Source organism: Microtus pennsylvanicus, chromosome 12 (genome assembly GCF_037038515.1).
Source record: "Microtus pennsylvanicus isolate mMicPen1 chromosome 12, mMicPen1.hap1, whole genome shotgun sequence".
NCBI lineage: Eukaryota > Metazoa > Chordata > Mammalia > Rodentia > Cricetidae > Microtus > Microtus pennsylvanicus.
In genome coordinates, this window is record NC_134590.1 from 4,194,951 (window position 1) to 4,216,699 (window position 21,749).

At 41.1% G+C, this 21,749-nt stretch overlaps 1 protein-coding gene across 2 annotated transcripts; it reads right to left on the reverse strand.

Annotated features, from left to right (window-relative positions):
• Positions 1-4,744: 4,744 nt before the first annotated feature.
• LOC142832676 (guanylate-binding protein 6-like) lies at positions 4,745-20,709 on the reverse strand. Of its 2 annotated transcripts, none has more exons than XM_075943351.1 (11): positions 20,349-20,709; positions 18,145-18,355; positions 16,498-16,625; positions 12,509-12,618; positions 12,110-12,306; positions 10,397-10,642; positions 9,394-9,674; positions 8,518-8,724; positions 7,498-7,600; positions 6,984-7,177; positions 4,745-5,767 (listed from the first exon to the last, which is right to left on the reverse strand). In XM_075943351.1, exons 1-11 carry the CDS (start codon positions 20,466-20,468, stop codon positions 5,558-5,560), a joined length of 2,007 nt encoding a protein of 668 aa, XP_075799466.1. In that variant the 5' UTR covers positions 20,469-20,709; the 3' UTR covers positions 4,745-5,557. The 2 variants fall into 2 exon arrangements, with proteins under 2 accessions (XP_075799466.1, XP_075799467.1); XM_075943352.1 differs by having other exon boundaries at positions 20,353-20,443.
• Between the last annotated feature and the right edge of the window lie 1,040 nt (positions 20,710-21,749).

Below are 21,749 nucleotides of genomic sequence, written 5' to 3' on the forward strand. Positions count from 1 at the left end.
AGCACTGGGTAGACAGCAGTTAGAAGTCTTTTTACAGGGACCCTTGTAAGAGTCTGCAGGAACTCACCATGCAATCTAAAGCTGTGCTCTCAAGCCCACAGGCAGTGGCTGGGAGGAAACTCTGTATACAACAGTCATGAGAGACCTCAGGAGTCTGCCATGCTGCAGACATGAGATATGTTTCTCTACCATGGCCTGCAATGAGAGGCATTCTGTTGTTGTCTCCAGTATGGTGTGGATAGAAATTATTTTACAGCTACAAGCTACAGCATTATGCAGCAATTAATCAGCCTCATTTCACAAGGTCAACACAAATCCAAAGACTGTGGATGGAAAATTTGGACAAGTTGCAAGATGTATTGGAATTATTGCCTCGTGAATAAAGTGACTGTTACTTGCTGTAAATTTTTCACTGTATCTTACTCCCATCTGTTACAAATTTGGTATTTATCTTCCATACTTCATCACCATTTGGCCATTTTCTGGGCACAATTTCACTTCTACAAAAGAGTCTCCAACATTCCATCAAAAACTTTGGAGAAGACATGGATGATGAGCACCTTAAGGATCTCTTTGCCAAGTTTGAGTCTGCCTTAAGTGTGAAGGTAATGACTGATGGAAGTGGAAAATCCACTCTGATTGGTCTTCCTTTCTTGCTGTGTTCACATTCAGCAAGTCTGGGCCCAGCTGATATCCTATGGTTTGGTCTTCAGACCACAGGATGGCGAGAGGAGAATAAAAGAAGGAAACCTCGAACTTCTGTGAGTTCAGCCTGGTCTACAAGAGCTAGTTCTAAGACAGGAACCAAAAAAGCTACGGAGAAACCCTGTTTCAAAAATCCAAAAGAAAAAAAAAAGGAAAAAAACCTACCCTCAAGCTGACCAAAGAGGCTGGCAACATGGCTTAGTGTTGAATGCACTTGTTGCCAAGACAGAAGACCACAGTTCAATCTTGCGATCCATGTGTAGAAGTAGAGAAGCGAACTGATCATGAAACTCTACTCCGATGTCCACACACACCATAACATGTGTGCATATATCCATGTACATAAATGAATTAGCAAAAGTAATTTTTCAGAAAAAGAAAGACTGCTGAGGTACAGATTAAACCTGACGCATAGGATCCCTAACCTAAGGTTTCTTCTTTAGCTCACTGGAGTCAACATTCAGGACTTGTCCTCCACTGCTGGACAGGTGACTGGCTCCTTCCTCAGCCTCTGTTGCTACTCCTCTTATCTGCTGACAACAATTCATTCCCAAACCTCCAGACCTACTGCTTCAGAGACATGTGATGGTATCACACTTCTCAGAGTATTAATAAATCTCTGCTAACATCCACAACTACCAATAGTTCAAATCCAGTCCAAATGAATTGTTGAATCCCATGAGGTAATCAGTTTTATTCCACCTAAAGTTGTTTAGCCAGATTTAGTTAAGAAACACCTTTGTTAGATTGTCTATGAGTCTTAGGTGGGGGAATTAGCATCCCATGTGCCATAACTCCATTTAATATATACATATATCACATGATCACAGATCACAACAATGACTGGCCAGGTAGAATATCCCCAAAACTGCAATAAGCATCATTTATTTCTTGGGGTGATTAACAGATGTCCACTTGGACTTTATTACCACTGAATAGCAGTAATATATGCTGTCTCTCTACTTCATTCTTAGACAGAGCTACTGAGAAACCTGGTGTGTGTAGTTCTTCTGTATATGTGTTGCTTTTATTGGTAAATGAATAAAGAAGCTGGCTTGGTCTTTTAGAAGGCAGAAATAGGCAGGAAAAAAAACTGAATTCTGGGAGGAAGAAGACGGAGTCAATGAGAAGCCATGTAGCTACCGCCTGGGACAGATGAGCCATGCCAGTAAACAATGAGCCCCACAGTAAAGTATAAAATAACAGAAATTCAAGATATAAGATATAGCCAATAAGAAGGTAGGGCTAATAGGCCAAGCAGTGATTCAATTAATGCTGTTTCTGCGTGATAATTTTGGGAGTCTGAGTATCTGGGGAATGAATAAGCAGCCTCCCCCAACAAATTGGCCAGGAAATGGTGTGGGAAGTTCTTCTGTATATGTGTTGCTTTCTATTGGTTAATGAATAAAGAAGCTGCTTTTGTCCAATGGCTTAACAGAATATAACCAGGCTGGCTATACGTATACAGAGATGGAGAAGCAGAGTCAAGGAGGTGCCATGTAGCTGCCAGACGGGAAAAATGTGAGCTGCCAGCTAGAACCTGGCTGGTAAGCCATGAGCCTCATAACAAAATATAAAATAATGGAAATGGGTTAAATATAGATATAAGAGCTAGCTAGCCATACATTTAAGCTATTTGCCAAAGAATATTGCAAATAATATAGTTTCTGGGTGATTATTTTGTGTCTATGAGGAGGGAATGAATGAATAGCCTCCTGCAACAGAACCCAGTTGGAGATGGTCTCAGCTTATCATCCCAGAAGTGAGCAAAGATTCTCAGTAAAGGAAGGTGTGTGTGTGTGTGTGACTGAGATGTAGTCATATTTTTGAGAATTGGTGACATCTCTGTGGACATACAGGGATTTAAAATGTGTCCACTTCCAACATGTTCAAAGGCTGACATATTTGAAGTCAGGTTGACTTTTCACACATGCTTTCTCTGTGCCTTAGGGAAACATCCAATACCAGCACACAGCCTTAGGGAAACATCCATCACCAGCACACAGCCTTAGGGAAACATCCAATACCAGCACACAGCCTTAGGGAAACATCCATCACTGGCACACTGCCTTTGGGAAACATCCATCACTGGCACACTATAGATTTGGGACCACAGAATCTTCTTGGTTCATGATAGTTTTACTTTATAAAAATTGGCTAAAACCGACCCTGGAAGTCCTACCTTCCTTTTGTCTTAGGAACTAAACTTGAGGTAGGAGTCTCTCTGCTCTGTTTTCTCACTTGCTACCTATTTCCTCCTTGAAGTGTTTCAACCACCATACATATCCAATCTCCTTCATCACATTGTCCTCAACAAGGGCACTATTCCTTCATTTCTCTCCTTGGTGGTTGACTTTGGACTGGCTTCCCCTGTCTTCCCATAGTTATTACTGTTATTTACAGGGACTTCAGCACCCACGTGATTGACAGACCCTGCACACAGCCCTCTCAGCTCTTATAGTTCCACTCTTCCTAAACAATTTCAGGCACCAAACTGAAATCCTAAAATTGCACACCGTCTAATGTTTGTTTTTATTTATTAATTGTCTGTCCGTTCCACAGCTGATGATGTATTTGGTCAAACTTTTTTTTTCTGAATGCTCCTGAATCTGCAACTCATTCCCCATGAAGGGAAGTAGTTCTGAAAAGGTACATTTTTAGCCACCTCAGAGAAGTCACTACCTTAAACAGCACCAAGATTTTTCCTCCACACAATTCATTCTTGACTTCTTACAAGGAATTAAGAAAGAGGAAGCAAGCTTCTCTAAAATTCCAGTAGTCGTGGGGATATTTACAACAGAACTGTGAAATAAATATAAGGATTTTAAAACAAGACCTTATTGTTTCAAAATATCTTTGGATATGATGGGGCTATGACAGTAGCTTTAGTTGCTGGTAGAAGATATGCACACTGTCAAGCCAGCTAACACTCCAGCAGGGAGTGGCAATGACCTTAAGGGACCCAGTTCTAGCTGAGGAAAACTTAGTGGTTGATAGCTGGCAACTGGCAGAGCTAGAGTGCGTTTTCTACAGATGTGTGGCTCATTATGAGTTGCCTGTGCTCCAATAGATGTTATTCTATAGTCATGAACATGAGGCCTTCACCAATTACATTCAGAAGTAAAAATGAGGAAGAAGAAGAGCATGAAGAGGAAGGAGAAGATGTGAATTTGGGACCAGAATTTGATTGAGTCAGAGGAGTTGGATGCGCAATAGATATAATCTAAATATATTGTATTCATATATACAATAATTCGAGTCCTTGAGTATCTTCACTCTTATGGCCCATTGTCAATCTTTAAAAATTGTTTAAACTATGTGATGTGGGAGTCATGGATATGTGATGGGATTAACTGGTGACCTTTGGGGCCAGAAAAGGAAGTCAGATTTCCTGGAGCTGTAGTCACAATGATTCATGAGCCACCCCAGGTGGATGCTGTAAACTGAGCTTCTCTGTAAGATCAATGTGTACTACTCTTGATCACTGAGGCATCTCTGAGCTGTGCACCTTTTATATTTTACACTGTGATTACTCTTCAAGTGCAATTCTTCTCTTACTGCGCAAATAAATATAACAGAAAAATGGCATGCATAAATTGTGATGATTGTCTATGGAAATAATATGTCTATATATTGTGTTATATAAGATGTATTATTTAAATTAATATTTAAAAATCAAAAAGGAAAAAATGCATTAAGATGCAAATGTTATGCTTCCTGGCACTCAGGTTCTCATCTTAGTTGCATTCAAGAAGCTTGTCCTATTTCAGGAAAGTGAAATTTCACCATGTAATAGTGAATTTTAACTTATAATCACTATTCTAAAATGTGAATATGTCATGTTTTCCCAGTATTCTTCAAGAAACGTATGAGACTGAGTAATAAGGAAATGCATGTGTCCCTTTGACTTTTGATTCCAACTTGTTCTTTCTAGTGGAAGCCAACAGATCACAGTTTACATTAATTTTCTGGAAGACAGTTGATCTGTGCTCATTTACATGTGCATAGAATAGTACCATTTTAGAAATGAATCACACTGTTATATGGAGTTTTCACTTTATTTAATAAGAAATCTTTATGATCAACTTACATTAGTATACAGGAAGCCTGACTGACACTTGTTTCTTGACTATACAGTAGTAGTCCAGCATCAGGACATGTTACAATTTGTTACCAATCTTTCTCAATGATGCTTGAGTGGTTTCCAGATATATCACCAATGATATCAATACTTTTCTTCTTATTGTGACAAAATGGTTCAACAAAAGCAACTTAAGAAAGACAGGGTTTGGTCTGGTTCATGGTTCCAGATGGCACACTAGCATGGCAGATAAGGCATGCAGAAATAAGCGGAGGCTGGCTGATCACATGACATCCAGTCAGGAAGTAACAAATAGTACATGTTACTACTCAACTCGCTTACACCTATTAACTGAGTCCCCAGGCCACAGGAATGGTGGTCCCCACATTTGGGATAGGTTTCCTACCATAGTGACCTGAGATGATTCCCTATATGCTAACCTAGTCAAAATGGTCCTCACAGGATGCAGAAGAGCTTGTGTCTTGGGTGATTCTATATCCAGTCAAGCTGACCAACAGTAACTATCACAGTGTGCAATGATTAATCATATCACTTTCATAGGAATGGTTTAAACATCTGTGCCCTGAAAGAAAGCATTTTCTGTGCAGACATGTCTGTGTTCTATCTAATGTGGGACAGGCATACATGTTCTCTCATTAGCACTTTTAATGTTGAAATTTGCAGAATGAAAATGAAAACATGAAGCTTCATAAAAAAGGCAGAGTATATATTAACAGTCTATCATTTCATCACAATAAGAGTGAAACAATCCTATTTAAATGCTGAAACAATGTTTTTTACAACCATCACAGGCAATAATATAGGGGCAGCAATCAATGTAGCAAATTCTAATAGGATACGACCTATAAAGGATCCACTGTTTTTTTTCATGTCATCGACAATAGAATTCAGTCGCTGAATTTCTCCTTTCATTTCCTCAGATTGCTTCCTAAATCCTTCTTCAAGCAAAGCCTTTTGATGCTAAAATGGTGAACATGAGAGAGAAGGAAATATTGTAAAATCCCAACATTGTATAAGTTATAAGTTTCAAACATTTGACAAGTGGTTCTTGGTGTAGCCCTATATTACTTCCCTTTCCATGAAAAAGGTTCTCTGAGTTGAACCTACATTCTGTGAGGAAGAATAGTGGAAACTTCACTGGGGTTGCTCCACCATGTCTGTTTGGTTGTGATGCTGGCAAAGGTGTGAAGACATTCCCGCACTCATGTTGACTGAAATGCAACTGGTCCAGTTGTGTGGAGCTCAATCCACTAAGACAGTGTGGCAATCACATCATACAGACAGTGGCAGCCAATCAGTTGTTTTAGAAAACTGTTGCCATTTTGCTTGAAGTTGGGCAACAAGACAATCACTCTCCTGCCATGTGCTGGTTCAAGCAGCTGTCAGCTCTGGAGACAGCAACAGGAGCTGCAGAAGCTGTCAATTATCTGTTCTTTGCAGTCTGGATATTTCTTTCAGTTTTATGTCAGAATAGGTCATTCTCAGACTGGGAGTGTTGTAGGAGCTGTGGGCCTCTTCCCACAGCCCAGCTCCCTGCCGCCCAGCTAGCTTTACCCGAAATAACAACACACAAATTGTATTCTTTTAAACACTGCTTGGCCCTTTATATCTAGCCTCTTCTTGGCTAACTCTCGCACGTGGACTAGCCCATTTCTAATAATGTGTGTAGCACCCCAAGGTGTGCTTACCAGGAAGATTCTAGCCTACGTCCATCTTGGGTCAGAGCTTCATTGCGTCTGCCCAGGAGAGGGGAGCATGGCCTCTGAGCTCACTTCCTCTTCCTCCCAGCATTCTGTTCTGTTTACTCCTCCCACCTATGTTTTAACCTATGAGGCCAAGCAGTTTCTTTATTACTTAACCAAAGACCTCCCTTCATCATGGGAGGGTGAGTGTCAGGTGCCGATAATGTGGGCCTTGTTAACCCGGGCCATTGCTGTCCTTATTAAGCTGCCTGGATGGGAGTTTGTTTAGTGAATACCAATGAGGTTGTTTTTAAATATCCTGAATTGGTGTATGAAACTATTGCAGTCATTCAAACCCTAAAGAAGCCACTGAACAATAGAAGGAAAACCTACTTAGCAACAATTTTTTGGAGGTGCTTCCACTCATGAGCAGGCTACATAGTTTCTCCTGTTGCCGAGGGTATGACAACCACCAGAGGGATGAGGAGTCCTACCTGCAGCTGCCTCTCCAGCATTATTTCATGGTCTTTGATGAGCTGTTCACGCTCCTGCATCAGCTTTGTTTTCAGCTGCTCAAGGTTTTCCTTGTGACTTCTTTCTTGAGCCTCTATCAGTTGCTGCTGCTCCTCCTGTTTCTGTCTTAGCAGTTCCTGTTCCTTCTCTGCTGCCTCCTTCTGGGCCCGCTCCTCTGCCCCAGGAAGATTCAGGGAGGGAAGAAAGTGATGGGTCAGGTAAAATGTCTACATTCCAGAACCCAGAGAGCAATTCAGACCTGAAAGGAAACTACAGACTCCACATTGATCCACACCATGGAGAGAATGTTTCTAAAGGGGATGAGGAGACCCTACCCATCTGGCTGAAACACAGACTAACTTCCTGTTGCTTGCAGAGTGAGCTTCCACAGAAGGGTAAGAGAGCTGCTAATCTGGGAATGGGTTACCCTGGACTCCATCAAGAAACCATGTGAAGCCTAACCCCTCCTGAAAGTCAAGAGGCATGCTTCTGTACCTGCAATGGCCTTCTCGCCAGCAGTGAGGGCTGTATCTGCCTGCAGGATGGAACTCTCAATGGTGGCCTGTGACTGCAGAAATCTCTGGAAGACTTCACTGGCCTATAAAACCAAGAAGTAGCAAAGACTATGATAGATCCTTGGAGACAACCTGTGTGACCCCAACTGTTAAAATGTTACAGTGAAGCCTGCAGACCGCCCTGCTCTTCACTAGCACTGGATACTTCTGGGTTCATGGCTCCCCTGTCATCCCTGCTAGAGCCACCTGCCACCACTTGTTCCCAGATCATTCCTGTCCACATCATCTGCAGATTTGGGCACTGTAACCTATGATGTTTTCAAATACTATATTTCCATGTAAAATTCTGCATAACCGTGTGGCCTTCCTTTTTCTGCTCTTGTTGGCTATATTCATGGTCAAGTCCCTCTAACTGCCTGGACTTCAAGGTACAAATGTGCAAACTCTCACATTAGTGGTGGGGCATCACCTAAAGCATTTTACATAACTAAAGAAAGTACTGACAACTGAGTAATATATTAGCTGTGTTCTTACATTTAGTAGTAGCTCATAGTTGAAGCATTCTGACAGAGTTGTTATGTGAATATTTCTCAGAATTAACAGTAAATAGCAGCCATTTCCGTCAAGCACAATTCAGGTGATGGGCCTTGAGGGTAAAGCACTTGCTTGCACTGCAAAGCCCTATTTTGGTTATCAACACCAACATGAAGCTAGACATGCCATGCTGTCCTTGTGTTTTGTTATCCCACTTAGGAAGTGCTGTGTGGTTTTTTTTTTATGATACCATCCTTCCTTTGCAATGAGTGTTTATGCCCCCTACACCTCACCTCTTCTCGACACTCCCTACTGCTCACCTCTTCCCCATGCTCCCTACACCTCACCCCTTTCCCCTGCTCCCTGCTCTTGACCTTCATCCCTTTCCCATGTTCCATACTCCTCGCCTTTTCTCATGCTCCCTGCTCCTCACCATCATCTCTTCCCCATGCTCCCTGCTCCTCACCTTCACCCCTTTCCGGGGCACCTGCCAATAGTCATGCGCAATCTTCTCCCTCATTTCCATGTAGAGCCTGTGTCCTCCAGGAACAGAAAATGTTGAAATATTTTCCACAAAAGCCTCTGAAAGCCGATTGAGTTCTTCCTGGCAGTATTGATCTGATGCTTCTTCATTCTTCAACATGAACATCTTTTTCTTCTCATCTATTAGTTCCTACAAGGAAAATGAACAGAGATCTGATACGTTGAAAGAATAGAACAGATAAAGTTCCAAGAAAGTTTGTAGAAGAGTCAGCCTATTTCCCACAAGAAAGTATTCTAGTGTAATAAGACCACAAGAGAATGTAAAATGCTAACACCTGAATTAGGAATCTAAGAAATCTGTAAAAGGCCACACTAAATGTTCTTGAATTTCCTAGTCCTAGGACTTTCTGTAAAATGATGGCTCTGCATGCTACAACCTCTGGTTCCTATTGGGATCTCATCCTGTAATTCCATCTTCAATGACAGAAAGCTATGGCGAGGAGCAATGGAAGGGCAGTGGCCTGCAGTGGGACTCTTGTGAGACAAAACCTTTTATAGGAACAGAAGAATAAAGCAAGTTCAGGGATGAGCTACAGGTGTTCTGGGCAGGATTGCAATCCACAGATATTAACGGCGTGAAGGATTTAGGCAACTATATTCTCATTATTCCAATTATTAGAGATTTGTGGATAAAAAGCACTTGAAGTTTGAGAATGGGGCATGAGTCTTTCACAACTGTGTTCCCTATGACCACACAGAGTGCTCATCTTTGAATGAATCACACACCCGGGGTCATGAAGGCACAGCAGCACCACAGCCTTGAAAGGACAGTCATGAGAGTTCATGATGCCAACATTACCAGCAGTTTCCTCTGGAATTGCTGGTTTTTGTCCTTGAAGGAGTCCTCCATGAAGACAGCAATGGCTTCCTTCTCACAGGCTGTGTGCACACCCAGCAGCTCCTGGAGCGTGTCTGTGGGGAGCCTCAGTCGCTGGCCCATCTGCTCACTGTAGTGCTCAGCTGCCTTCTGCACAGCTGCTGAGTTCTCACGCTGGGCCAGAGTTGTCACCGCATCATCCAGACAAGGCACAACTCCACTGTTGATGGCATCCACGTAGGTTGTCACCAGAGTCCCCAATCCTTCACAAACCAAGAGTTTTAGGGGATAAATATGAAGTTATAAGAGAATGCGATCCAGTTTTAAAACTAGATTTCTAATCTTTCACAACTATACATGTACACTCATAAACACACACAAACAATCTCCTACAACATGACATCATCTTTTATAGATTGTCCCTTTGTTTTTGTGGTTTTCTAGTTCTAGTCAAAAATTAATGTACATCTTCACCAAATAAATTCAATTATCTCTAAAAAATTAATTTTGCATTTAAATCTTTTACATTCGTTAAAATAGATTGCATAAAGTAATAAGGAAAAATGAATCATTAAATCTTAAAAGAATGAATTTACACAGTTTAAACACTAGTATTTATGTTGGAACTATTATTTTAACATTGTCATTCCAAAGAATAATTAGTATACAAATCACCCCCTCAGAATATAAAATACATCAACTTTAGCAGTTTAAACACTGATTTTAAAGTTGATTTAGTACATTTTCGCTTGTGATTTTATTATCAGTTGAGAATTTCATATACGTGTGTTAGAGCAGTAGATACCAGTGATGAAGTATGCATTTTTAAAGAAGAATTTGTAATCTACAGTCAGTTATAAAACATATAGGTTTATCAGAGAAGGGACACAAGCATATTATTATTGTATAGATAAGTTTTAAAAATACACATACTAATTTCGACATATACTACTCTATGCAGAAGTGTGTTAAAAAAATCACTCACGATTCCCAGTGACCCTAATTCCCTCTCTGAGCGTCTTGATCTTTCCATGGGTGAAGATGTAAGAAACAAAAGCACTTGTTTGTTCCAGGAACATAGAATCCAGTTGATCTTCTGAGATAGTATCAAGCTTGCGTAAGAGTACTTTGTCATGTGTTGGTTGGTCAAAGACAAAACACTTCCGTTTAGGGAAGAAACGTCTGATGCACTCCCTGGACAGATTGGATGCTTGGATTCTGGGATTGTCACCTAGTGTTAAGGGAAACACAAAGCCATGGGGTAGTCTCAGAGCAGAGGGCAAATGATGAAGGCTCTTGTCTCTGTGGAGTGTTCTACACTCACAGGTCTCTACCATAAACATGCAACACTTCTTTACAGGTCAAAAGTATACCAAGTTTGTATTTGGCAGACATATGGTGAAATATTCAGGAGACATTTTACTCCACTGGAGGATCATATGGTTGATATCCACAGACCTGAACATGCCATCAAGCACATTTTAGTTGTGTATCCTGTTGACTGAGCAACAAAACATCAAGTGTGATTTCTGATCCAATCACCCCTTTGTATAGAAGGAGCTATGGGACTCAAAAGAAGAGCCACAAAGGATTTTTTAAAAAGTAGTAAAAATAGCAGCCTTAGCAATTCTCAGAATGATGCCATGGTTAGCAAAGTAAAACTACCTTGACTTTAAAAGACTTCATTTGCTGTCAATGCCAAGTATACACTCCTAGAAAATGTGTGTTCTTCACAACTGGGGAAGGAAGACGGGTCCATGAAAATATGTAGGATAATTAAGTCTAAAGATTTGACGAGGAACATCAAGACGGTACTGCTGTACTGATGTGTGTATGCATGTTTGCCTGTGTCTGGGTGTATGTGTGTGAATGAAAGATAAAAAGAAAGGAGCAGAAAGGAAAGGGAAGGGAAGGGAAGGGAAGGGAAGGGAAGGGAAGGGAAGGAAAGGAAAGGAAAGGAAAGGAAAGGAAAGGAAAGGAAAGGAAAGGAAAGGAAAGGAAAGGAAAGGAAAGGAAAGGAAAGGAAAGGAAATCTGGGTGGTGGCATTCACATTTAATCCTAGTAAATGAGAGGAAACAACAATAGAAATTGTGAATTCCATGCCAGCCTTGTTTGGGCTACATAATGAACACCAGACCAATTAAAATTAAAGACCTCATTATTAGCTGAAATTTCTCCTTTATTTTATAAACTGCCTTTTGTCTAGGTGCCATATCTGTTTCCTCTCTATCCAGAGGCAGTCCTTAGTCCTCTGGAACAAATATCTGTACTTCCCTCTCCTTTCTCCTCCCCTTCTCACTCATCCTCTATCTCCTGTGTTTGTCTCATCCCCTGCCATTTGTCTCTTCTTTTTTTGTACTGAGAGCTGGGTCTTGGGGTGTCCTGTGTTGATACTTTCCTTTTCATATACAATTTTAAACTGTGAGTACTGGTTTCACAGAGTGCTTTCCTACCTACCGTGGAGGTAGTACAAACTGAAAAGAACTTGATTTGGAATAATTTAGTGTTGTTCTAGGTTCTATGTTTCTCAAAAAAATAAAAAATCAAACTCCAGTTCCCAGGCATTACCAGCCAATGACCTATCAGTGCTTCTGCAGACCTCCATCCCACTGCAAATACAGAAGGACCTCACAGAGGATGGTGGCAGTTCAGCAGACCCTAGCCCTTTCCAGTCCCCCACCCTAGCCCTCCCTCTACCTGGGATCAGCTTCAGTGCATTCTCCAGGTACTCGTCCTCCGTGACGCTCTCTCCATCTATCTCCAGCTCCAGCATGAAATCCCGAACAGCCCAGATGAAGTCTGGGAAGAAACTCACAAACTCTGTGGAATTCTTTATTCCATCAGGATTTGGGGAAGACTTTGTCCTGATCAGTTCAGTGAGTTCTGTGACGTAACTGGCACTGGGTTAAGGAAAAGTGAATTCACATGCACATTCTCATGATTCTTTTATTAAAAATAAATCACAATAAACAGTCTTTACTGCCTTGGGTCTCCTCTGTCCCACCAAAAGCCACACAGTGACAGGGCAGGTCAGTGCCGCCATATGCATTCCAGAACACTCAATGAAACGTGGTCACTCAGGTCCTGCAAGGATACTGCAGCTGCTCCAGGGCCTGCTGGTTGATGGTACCTATGCTGTTGTAGACTAAGGTGCTGCTCAGAAGCACAGCCAGGGCAAAGATCCACGAGTCATTCTTAGGGTCTCCCTGGAAGACACATGAAGGCAGAGTGAAGAACCATTAATAAAAATTCAGAGAGAGAAGTTGGGGTTCAACCTGAAGACCTGAAAAGCAAAAGAGACAGCCACTGGCTCTTACGTTGACCTCAGCCTGAAAACGGTGATCCAGGGATCTCAGAATGAGACTGTCTGAGAGCTGCCTCCTCCTTTTTATCAGCCTCTCAAGGACTGGAATTAAAGCTTGCACCACTAGGATTAAAGGCGTGCACTGCCCAGAATCTATGGAAGACTAGTGCGGCTACTGGGATTAAAGGTGTGTGTTACTACTACCTGGTGTGTAAGGCTGACCAGTGTTCCTGTTTGATTCTCAGATCTTCAATTTATTTATTAAAATACAAACAAAGTGCCACTACATTTCCTTTTGTCTAAAATAAAAAAGAAGTATATAACTAATGTAAGAAAAAGTATATATAATAACTAAAATATATACAGACAGTAAATACATCAGCTATGTCTAGTTCATTGGCATTTGACAAATTCAGAGAAAATATTTCACATCTATCCTACCTTGGTGAGTCCAAAGTCTTATACCTAATTTACTTTCTATCCTAACTTGCTTTTTGCTTCTAATAAACTATAAATATAGTTATCTAATCTTCAACTGCCTCAGAGACTCAAGAAAAAAATAATATTAGCTGAGTAAACATGAAGTGACTTCCAAAAATGTAGGTAATGAAAGAAACAGTGGCTGCCTAGACAGTCACCCAAAGTTCCTCTGCAATGTTATATCATCCATCTTTGACCTACAGATCTAGCGTATCTGACAGACTTTTCTGTGAAGCAGGATAATTTGTGTCCTGCTTGTCTAATTAGAAAAGAATACTGTCAGAAGTTGAGGCAGGAGCATTTTGTTTAAAACATCTTAAATGCCATATTCTGTAGATCTCTGAAGTCTTTGATGGTAATCTATCTATCTAAAATATATCTGTTTGACCTTGAAAACATACCTAATATGACTACAAGTTTGATTATACTGGGTGATTAACTACTAACCTACACTTTCTTCTTATCCTAAATAGCTGGTAATAATAATTTTCAAGGACTAGAAATTTTCCTTATTGTTAAATGAGTTACATAGGTACAATACCTTGAACAAAATTTGAAATGTATGTACAGTCTGTTTTAACAATATTAATTTTAAGTTTGTATCATTATACAACATTTCTATACAATATACAAAAGTTCAGTTGAATGTAAAACATTTAAAGCTAGCAGATGCTTTTTCAAGTAGATTCAAGAATCTACCTTTTTCTCATCATATCTATATCTTCAATAATCTTCCCTTTTATCCAATCCTATCTACATCCCTATACTTTTCCTTCTCTTTTTTCTTTTTTTAATTTTTAATTTTTTTATTTATTGGTTTCTTTGAGAAATGGTTTCTCAATAGCTATGAAGTCGGTCCTGGAGCTTGCTCTGTAGACCAGGCTGATCTCAACCTCATAGATATGCTGCCTCTGCCTCCCCTCCCAAGGGCTACACCAAACAACCTGGCTTTTTTTTTTTTCAAAACAAGATCCTATCTATACCCTGTCTATTTTTTTCTTTTCAATTCAATAGTCTTGAATCTAATTTCCTTTGTTTCTCTTTTTTCCTGAACATTATCCATAACAACTTGTAACCAACACATTAAACAATGACAAATATTCATAATCCATTTTTGGGAGTATGCAAATAGTTTTCTAGGCAACTTCCTGGAGACTGGGGGCATTGATAATCTCACGGGGATTTGGGGAATAAAATTGAGAATATGGGGAAGTCCTGACTAGAGTTTTCTGTGAAGCTGGATCATCTTGGCCTGCAGCCTCGCAGCTGTTCTGGATGTAGAACTAGGAGGAAGCTGCAATAGAGGGGCTCTAAAATGTTGGCTCATCTGGGACAAACACTCCTATTGAAGACATTTCAGGGGATGGTTCTTGCTAGAACCTTATTTTTGTTAACCTAGAATGAACTGACAATGAATCAAACCTTATTTTTCTTAACCAAAAATTATTCCATCGAAACAAAAGCAAAACCTCTTCTCCAAAGTAGCATTCCTTTTGACTTAAATTTTAAAATCAACACATTTTAAAAATATATAGGATAGATTAATCCAGCAACATTTATAATCAAATTTCTTTTAGCAGCTATTCCTTCCTCAACAGTCAAACAATCCAAACACAAGACAATAGCATACAGTATCCACACATCTGTGCTTTCTATCATATATGGAAGATAAGCCAGGAAAGATGGGAGCTGGTAGCCATAGTATTTCTCCTGAACCCGGGTGGCTAGGTTTGGGTTCTCACCTGTGCCAGTGGCAAAAAACCACAGGAGAATGGCTTTTTCATAAGTTCATGCCCCACATTGGGCATCAAATGAAGCATGACTAATAAAAACTCACAGAGAGAAACTGGGGTTCAATCTGAAGACCTGAAAAGCAAAGTAGCCAGCCCCAGGCTCTTACCTTGGCCCCAATCCAAAAATGGTGATCCTGCTTCCAGGGATCTCAGAACAAGACTGCATGAGAACTGTCTCCTCTTACTTTACAATCCTCTGTAGAACTGGGATTAAAGTTGTGCATCACTGGGATTAAGACATGCACTGTAACATGAGGGGCTAGGCCGGCTTGCACCAATGCACCACCTGGTTTCTATAGAAAACTAGTGTGGCTACTGGGTTTAAAGTGTGTGCTACCATTACCTAGTCTGTAAGGATGACCGGTGGGGCTGTTTTACTCTCTGACCTCATCCAAGCTTTATCTATTAAAATACAAATGAAATGAAATTACAGCAGAGAGCTGAGGAGGAGAGCAGTCCTCAGGAGCCCATTTGGGCTGCCCCGTGGCCTTGTTATTCCAGGAACTCTGGAGGCCAAGCAGGAGGAGCAAGAGTGCTTGTTCTAGCTGGAGGAAAAAAATCCAAACTCTGTCTGAGAAACGTAGTTGAATGTATATTGCTCCTCACAGAACACAGCTCCAAGCATCTGCCACCTAACTGCCCCTGCTGTGATGTCATCCACCTTCCCATGGGAGCATCTGTCCATCTAACTCACTGCTCCTAGTAGAAGGAGCACAGTGCCTCCTGGTCCACCTTTCAGAAGGGAAGACCTTGTTCACCTAGCTCTGTGCGAGCTGATGGGTAACAGCTCTCATATGCCAGCACTTAGAATGACAAGGCCTCCAGGGAAGACTTCCAGTGACGGGTAGGCACTAGAGATGAATACCCTCGCCCTTTACCCAACACAGGCTAGCTCTAAAATCCTGCCCTAGTTCTCCTTCTGGAGTTCAGAGGTCAGAGGCTGCCCCATGACTGCTCTTCTTCTCTCTGTTCTGCTTCTTTCCAGGTACTCGACTATATGAGAAACACACAGGTAGGATCCTCAATGAAACTAGGAAGGTTCCTGGGAGAAAAAAAAAAAACTTCATTTTCTTCCCCAATATCTAACTACTATATTTATAATCCAGCAATTTAATTACTAAATAAATTTTTATTGGATTGAATCAAATCATTCACTCAAATGGCAAGAATGTTTCGCCTAATATAATTCATCTTATTACTGGGCAATGGTGGAGCAGGTCTTTAATACAGCACTTGGGAGACATGAGCAGGAGAATCTCTGTGAGTTTGGGGTCAGCCTGGTCGACAGAGCAAGTTCTAGGATAGGCTTCAAAGCTGCACAGAGAAACCCTGTCTCAAAAACAAAAGCAAAAGCAAAAACTTGACCTTGTCTAAATGTGAAATCTAAATAAATCAGTCTTTATCTCACCTACAGTAGTTAAGTCTGTAGAACTATTAAATCTATTCATGAGTAGATTAATCCATTAGATAACAAGGGCTCATAAGGGTCAGCATGGACCTCATCCTACCTTTTCTACGTCGCCCAGGCCCTCGGTGTCCAAGAGGACCAGGGTGTGGTTTGGCTTGGTGGGGTGTGGCACACACCACATCCAGATGCCCTTGGTTTTAGACTGCACAGTGGAGCCCAGAGGGAAGCCTGCGGGGAGAGGTAAGGAGTAAGGGTTGGTTTATGAACGTTCTGCACAGGCAGCCTTGTGTACTAAAAACATCAGTGCCCAGAAGCCTCGTGTACTAAAACTTCAGTTCATGGAAGCCAGCACCATCTTAGACTCTGAAGGTTTGGGGAGTTAAAGCCTAGATGGAAAATATGGACGTCTTAACTCTTCCCAATTCCTTCCTCAATCTCTGCTACCAGTCTTCCATGCAGCTGCCACTGTGGTTTCAATAGAGCCACAGGATCAAGAAGCCCAACCATTAGGAAGGGAAATTTATGAAACCGTGTCGAGATGAGTCCTTCCCCATGAAGTTCTTCTCTTCCGTGTTTCAGACCCAGCCATGGAACACAAGGAAGAGAACAATGCACATGAAAATCAGATGTAAACAGTAGAATTGGCAGTGTGGTGAATCTCAACAGTCAAAATGGTGCTTCATCTTTCCTCAAAAATATATTCATTTATAAGTCATCTATTCCACACTACAGTGGGCATTTAACAAGAGAATGATCCCTCTGAGGACTCCAAATGGAAATAGAGGCATCCACGAATAGGAGAACATGGCGCCCTCTGGTGGCTGCAGGGAGGATTTTTTTCACAAGCCATGGTTGTGCATAGCTGTCATCCCTGAAGACAGGAGACAGACAGGGGAATTGTCAGTAGTTTGACAGCAGCTGGGACTACATAGACACAGCCAGGCCAAACAACAAGACAGTAAAAAGAAGAGGTATTTTTTACAAACTGTGGGAAATGGTATGGGTTCCATGTAACAGACACACAAGAAGAGAAAAATAAGAAACTGGAAAAGGGAAATTGTTATTATAGTTGTTATATTCAAAGATCTTAAATAAAAACAGCAAAAACAAACAGGAGCGTGCAGCTATAAAAGAACATAAAGTCTTTTAAAACTTTTTTAAAGACTTATTTATAATGAAGTTATTAAGATTTATTGATTTCATTTTATGACTATCAGAATTTTGACCACACATATGTGAGTGCACCATGCACATGCCCCAAATGCATAAAGGCCAAATAAGGGCAGCAAATCCTCCAGAGCTGGAATTAGAGAGAATTTTGAGTTACCACATTGGTACTGGGTACCAAATCCTATCCTCTTCAAGAGCAGCCTAGATCATCTCTCCAGCCCTACAAAATTTTTAAAGTCTTAGATATTCAAAGATATTTTTCCCTGGTGAAAATATTTTATTGAGAAAGAAAATCTGCTGCTGTATGAGACCAGAGACCAACACACAGAATCCCATTGCTTAAGCATCAGAAAATGACCTGTCTTGAGCACTCCTGGAAGAGAGTTTCCCTGAGGGAATGGAAGGAAAGAACGCAGGAACCGATTATTGGCGAGCAGTAGTTACTCATGCAAATTAGCTTGAGAGGGTACCTTTGTTGAAGAGCGTTTGGCTTTCCTTTGTTTTAATTGGGAATCAGAATTAAGATAATGGCACAAAGACAATCAGACTTTTGGCTAGTACCCAGCATGCCACTCACCATGATTCTGTTCTGCCAGGCGGTTCATCAGGTAGGACTTCCCTGTTCGATACAATCCAACAATAGCCACAACTACCACTGGCTGGGAAATGTTGTCCAGAATCTCGATGGCTGTTTGGTTCACAGACAGCTGATCATTGTGGTTCTCCACCAGACAAATGGGGGCCATCATTTGTGGTCTGGTCATAGCAACTTGCCAAGCTAGAAGAATCTGCAAGAAGAATACAAAGCCATTCTCCCCCTCAGTATTACTCAAGCCCAAGGTGAGTTAGGACTGATGACATTTGTACATTTCCTAAGGCAGCAAGCAGATACAGAGGACATTCTCTATCATTCTTCCACAGTTCTAAAGATTTATGTAAGACATGGGCTGCCAGCATGAAGAAAGATTGACTTCAATGGAATAAAATCCAAACAATGACTATCTTCATAAAGTCCTACAATATGCTAAGCCTTGTAATGAATGCCTTACCTTGGGAACCCTACAATCTGTACGAGCCTACAGGTTACAAGTTACTGCACCCTGCCAAAAACGTAGGCGAGTTTGCAAAGCCTTAAAGACCCAGCAAAGTGGCAGAGCAGTGGGTTCTAAGCACTTGTTCCCTCTGTGAATTTAAAATGGCTGAAAATGTATAGGAGCTTTGGAACACACCCATGAATCACGCACACAGAGATATCCAAATGAATAAACAGTGTCAATTACATGTGTATTCACTTAACTTTTCGTGGTTTACCATCACCCTCCTGACAGATTGTGTCTGCAGGAAGCAAAGCAGACTTTAATAGTAATAGGCTAGCCTAGGGCTAACCTGGTCTCTGTTTTACCTAACTTGGATTTCATGAACAGATTATTTCTTGAATGTGATATCAAAATCTCAACAGGGTGAATATAGATAAAATACATGTTGCAAAATTAGGAATTTTTGTGAGCACTGTACATTAAATATGTGATAAAAGATTAATATCTTAAACCTCTACAGTTACAACTCAATTTCAAAATGAGCAGAACACTGGACTCTTATTTCTCCGAAGCAGGTTGTGAATGGCCATGAGCACATGAGAAAACATTCAATATTGCTAATCACTCTGTACAAGACAACTCTAAAATTTAAAAGAATTTATTTAAAAAGATGCAGGGTTCAAACTGGGAAGTACCAGACTGAAAGATAAACTGTCTATGTTCCCACAGCAACATGTAAGTCTACTTTATTACAAAAACATAAGAACAAAATTAAGAAACTTTAGCTTAAAGATTTCTGTCTTGTTGCTCTGGAAACTGGTGTGAAATCTATAGTCATGTGATCTCGCTTCACCTGGCTTCTTAAACTTTACTGAGGTTGAGTGTTGCTTCTGGGAAACATGCATACTTACTTGAAATCACTTGCTTGATTTTGCTTGAGTTTGCAGTTTACACGAGAATGAGGCTATCTTAAGACCTACTTGATTTAGTTGCTCAACAATCTTTCAAACCCAGTCTGCATTATAATGAGGCTTTCAGAAACATTGAGGAACTGCCACTCAAAACCAGAAAATGTCACTATATACCCACCAGGACAGCTACCACACAAAACCAAAGCAAATAAATGTGAATCAGAATCCAAACCACTTAGATATTTGTGCACTGCAGCTAAGAACAGAGAATGATGCTACATCTTAGAGAACACAGTCTTGGCTTTTTATATGATGAATAGTAACCTTTGGTCCAAGAACTCTGCTTTAGTTACATACAACACACAGATAAGGTTTTGGACACATTTGAACACCAATGATCACAGCAGCCATCATCACAGTACTAACCCAATCTCTCATCAACAAATTATCTACAAATATATAGATTTACAGAGTGTGATGGCCCACACAAGATAGATTATTATTCTACCAGAGAAAAGAATAAAATTCTACTGCACACTGCAACACAGATGAGCCTGAGGATATTGTGCTGAGGAAGGAGAATGTACAGAATCCTGCAATTTAGATAACAGGTGATGTCATAGGTTCTCTTCAATTTGCTCTCATATATGAGAATAAAATCAATAGCATGAAAAAAAGCATAGAGTTTTTGTCAGTGGCCTGAGCTGAAGTTGCCAGGGCAGGGGGACTGGAGTGTCAGGCTGCCACTTAGAATCTGTCTCTTGTCAAAAGAAAGAAACTGAGCTTCTTACACCTAAAGCCAGTTACACCCCTGCAGACCAGATAAAACATACCTGCCTTTCTGAATGTCCTTCAGTTGCCTCTTGGAAATGGAAATTAACTTCAGCTTCCAGACTCGGTTGCTTCTTAAAGGAAGAAAAAGTAAATATATCTGGTCCTCTCCACAGATGCATGAACAGTTCTCATCTGCCTCTGTCTTGCCTTTTCTTTCCTGCCTCTGGCTTCCTATGCTGCTCTTTTTATAAGGTAACCCACCACACGCACATACTCACACACACACACACACACACATACACACTCACACACACACAGAGAGACTGCAAAAAAATCACATGGTGCTGCAGAAATGAAATTGAAAGTAAAGTACTCAAATCCCTGTTTACTTAGCAAAGATGCTGGAGGACAGGAAGGCCAGGAGTGACTGCTGACTCAGAGAGAGCAGTTCTCTCACTGTGGGTAGTTTTTACATTTTCTTTCCCTTTAAACTCTCCCCAGTGTCCTTGGCACAGAACAAGTGACAGCAAAACCCAGGCACGAATTAAGGGAAGTTACACAACCCGGGACAGCTGCAAACACATTTCTCTCAAAAGAAAGTCCCCAGGTTTCCTCAATGAAGAGCTTTAATGTTTTTAACACTTCTTCTTGAAAGACCCTACAGACCCCCTCAAAACCCGCAGCTAGCATGCTCCCGTGAGAACGCCCTGCTTGTTTGAAAGATTTTCAGGACCTGCAGCTAGCCGGCTCTCATGAGAATATCCCGTTCACTTAGGGAAACAGGATGCCTATAGTCAGCACATGTGCCAAACTTAGAATATCAGCAGTTCACAAAGAAACAATTCCCCCTATGAAAGATCCCAGCTTAGCTGCTGTAATGTCATATTACAAGGCTTTTGACAAAGAGATGTAAGTGCAGAGTGAGGTCAGGGCCCCTGGCTGCAAAGCAGAATATCTATAAAATAGGACATGACATCTATACAACAGGATACCTGTGGCCATACATCTGTGCTGGGAAAAGAAAAACCAAAAAAGGAACAGGATATCTGTTGCCATACATCTATGCTGGGAAAGGAAAAACCACTTATGCCCCTTGCCTCATTCCAACCGACCACTAACCACGCATCTGCTCCTGTAATCTGCTTTTGCTGCCTTCTTTCCTATAAAAAAGACCTCCTCCCAGTCTGTAGGCGCGCAAGTTTTCCGAAAGACGTTGCTGCACACAGGTATCTGTGTTTACTTAATAAACCTCTTGCTAATCGCATCCTGTGGTCTTGGAGTGTCCTGAGTTCTGGGGTCTTCGTCGGAGGGAAGTTCCTCTCCGAGGGTCTTTCCTTTCTAAAATGGAAAGTTTCATCTAAAAGCAGTTTAGGTAGAGGTAGGTAGAGGTAATAGGTAGAGGTAGTGAGATAGCTCAGGGGGAGAAGGGCTCTAAAGGCTCCAGCAGTGCCAGCCTGGTG

Coding starts and splice junctions, on each gene's coding strand:
- LOC142832676 (XM_075943351.1), bottom strand. CDS start 20,468: ATGCATCTGTGGAGAGGACCAGATATATTTACTTTTTCTTCCTTTAAG. Junction 12,307..12,508: donor CAGGCCCTGGAGCAGCTGCA/GTATCCTTGCAG, acceptor ACCCAGTGCCAG/TTACGTCACAGAACTCACTG. Junction 8,725..9,393: donor AATTCCAGAGGAAACTGCTG/GTAATGTTGGCA, acceptor TTTTCCTTGTAG/GAACTAATAGATGAGAAGAA.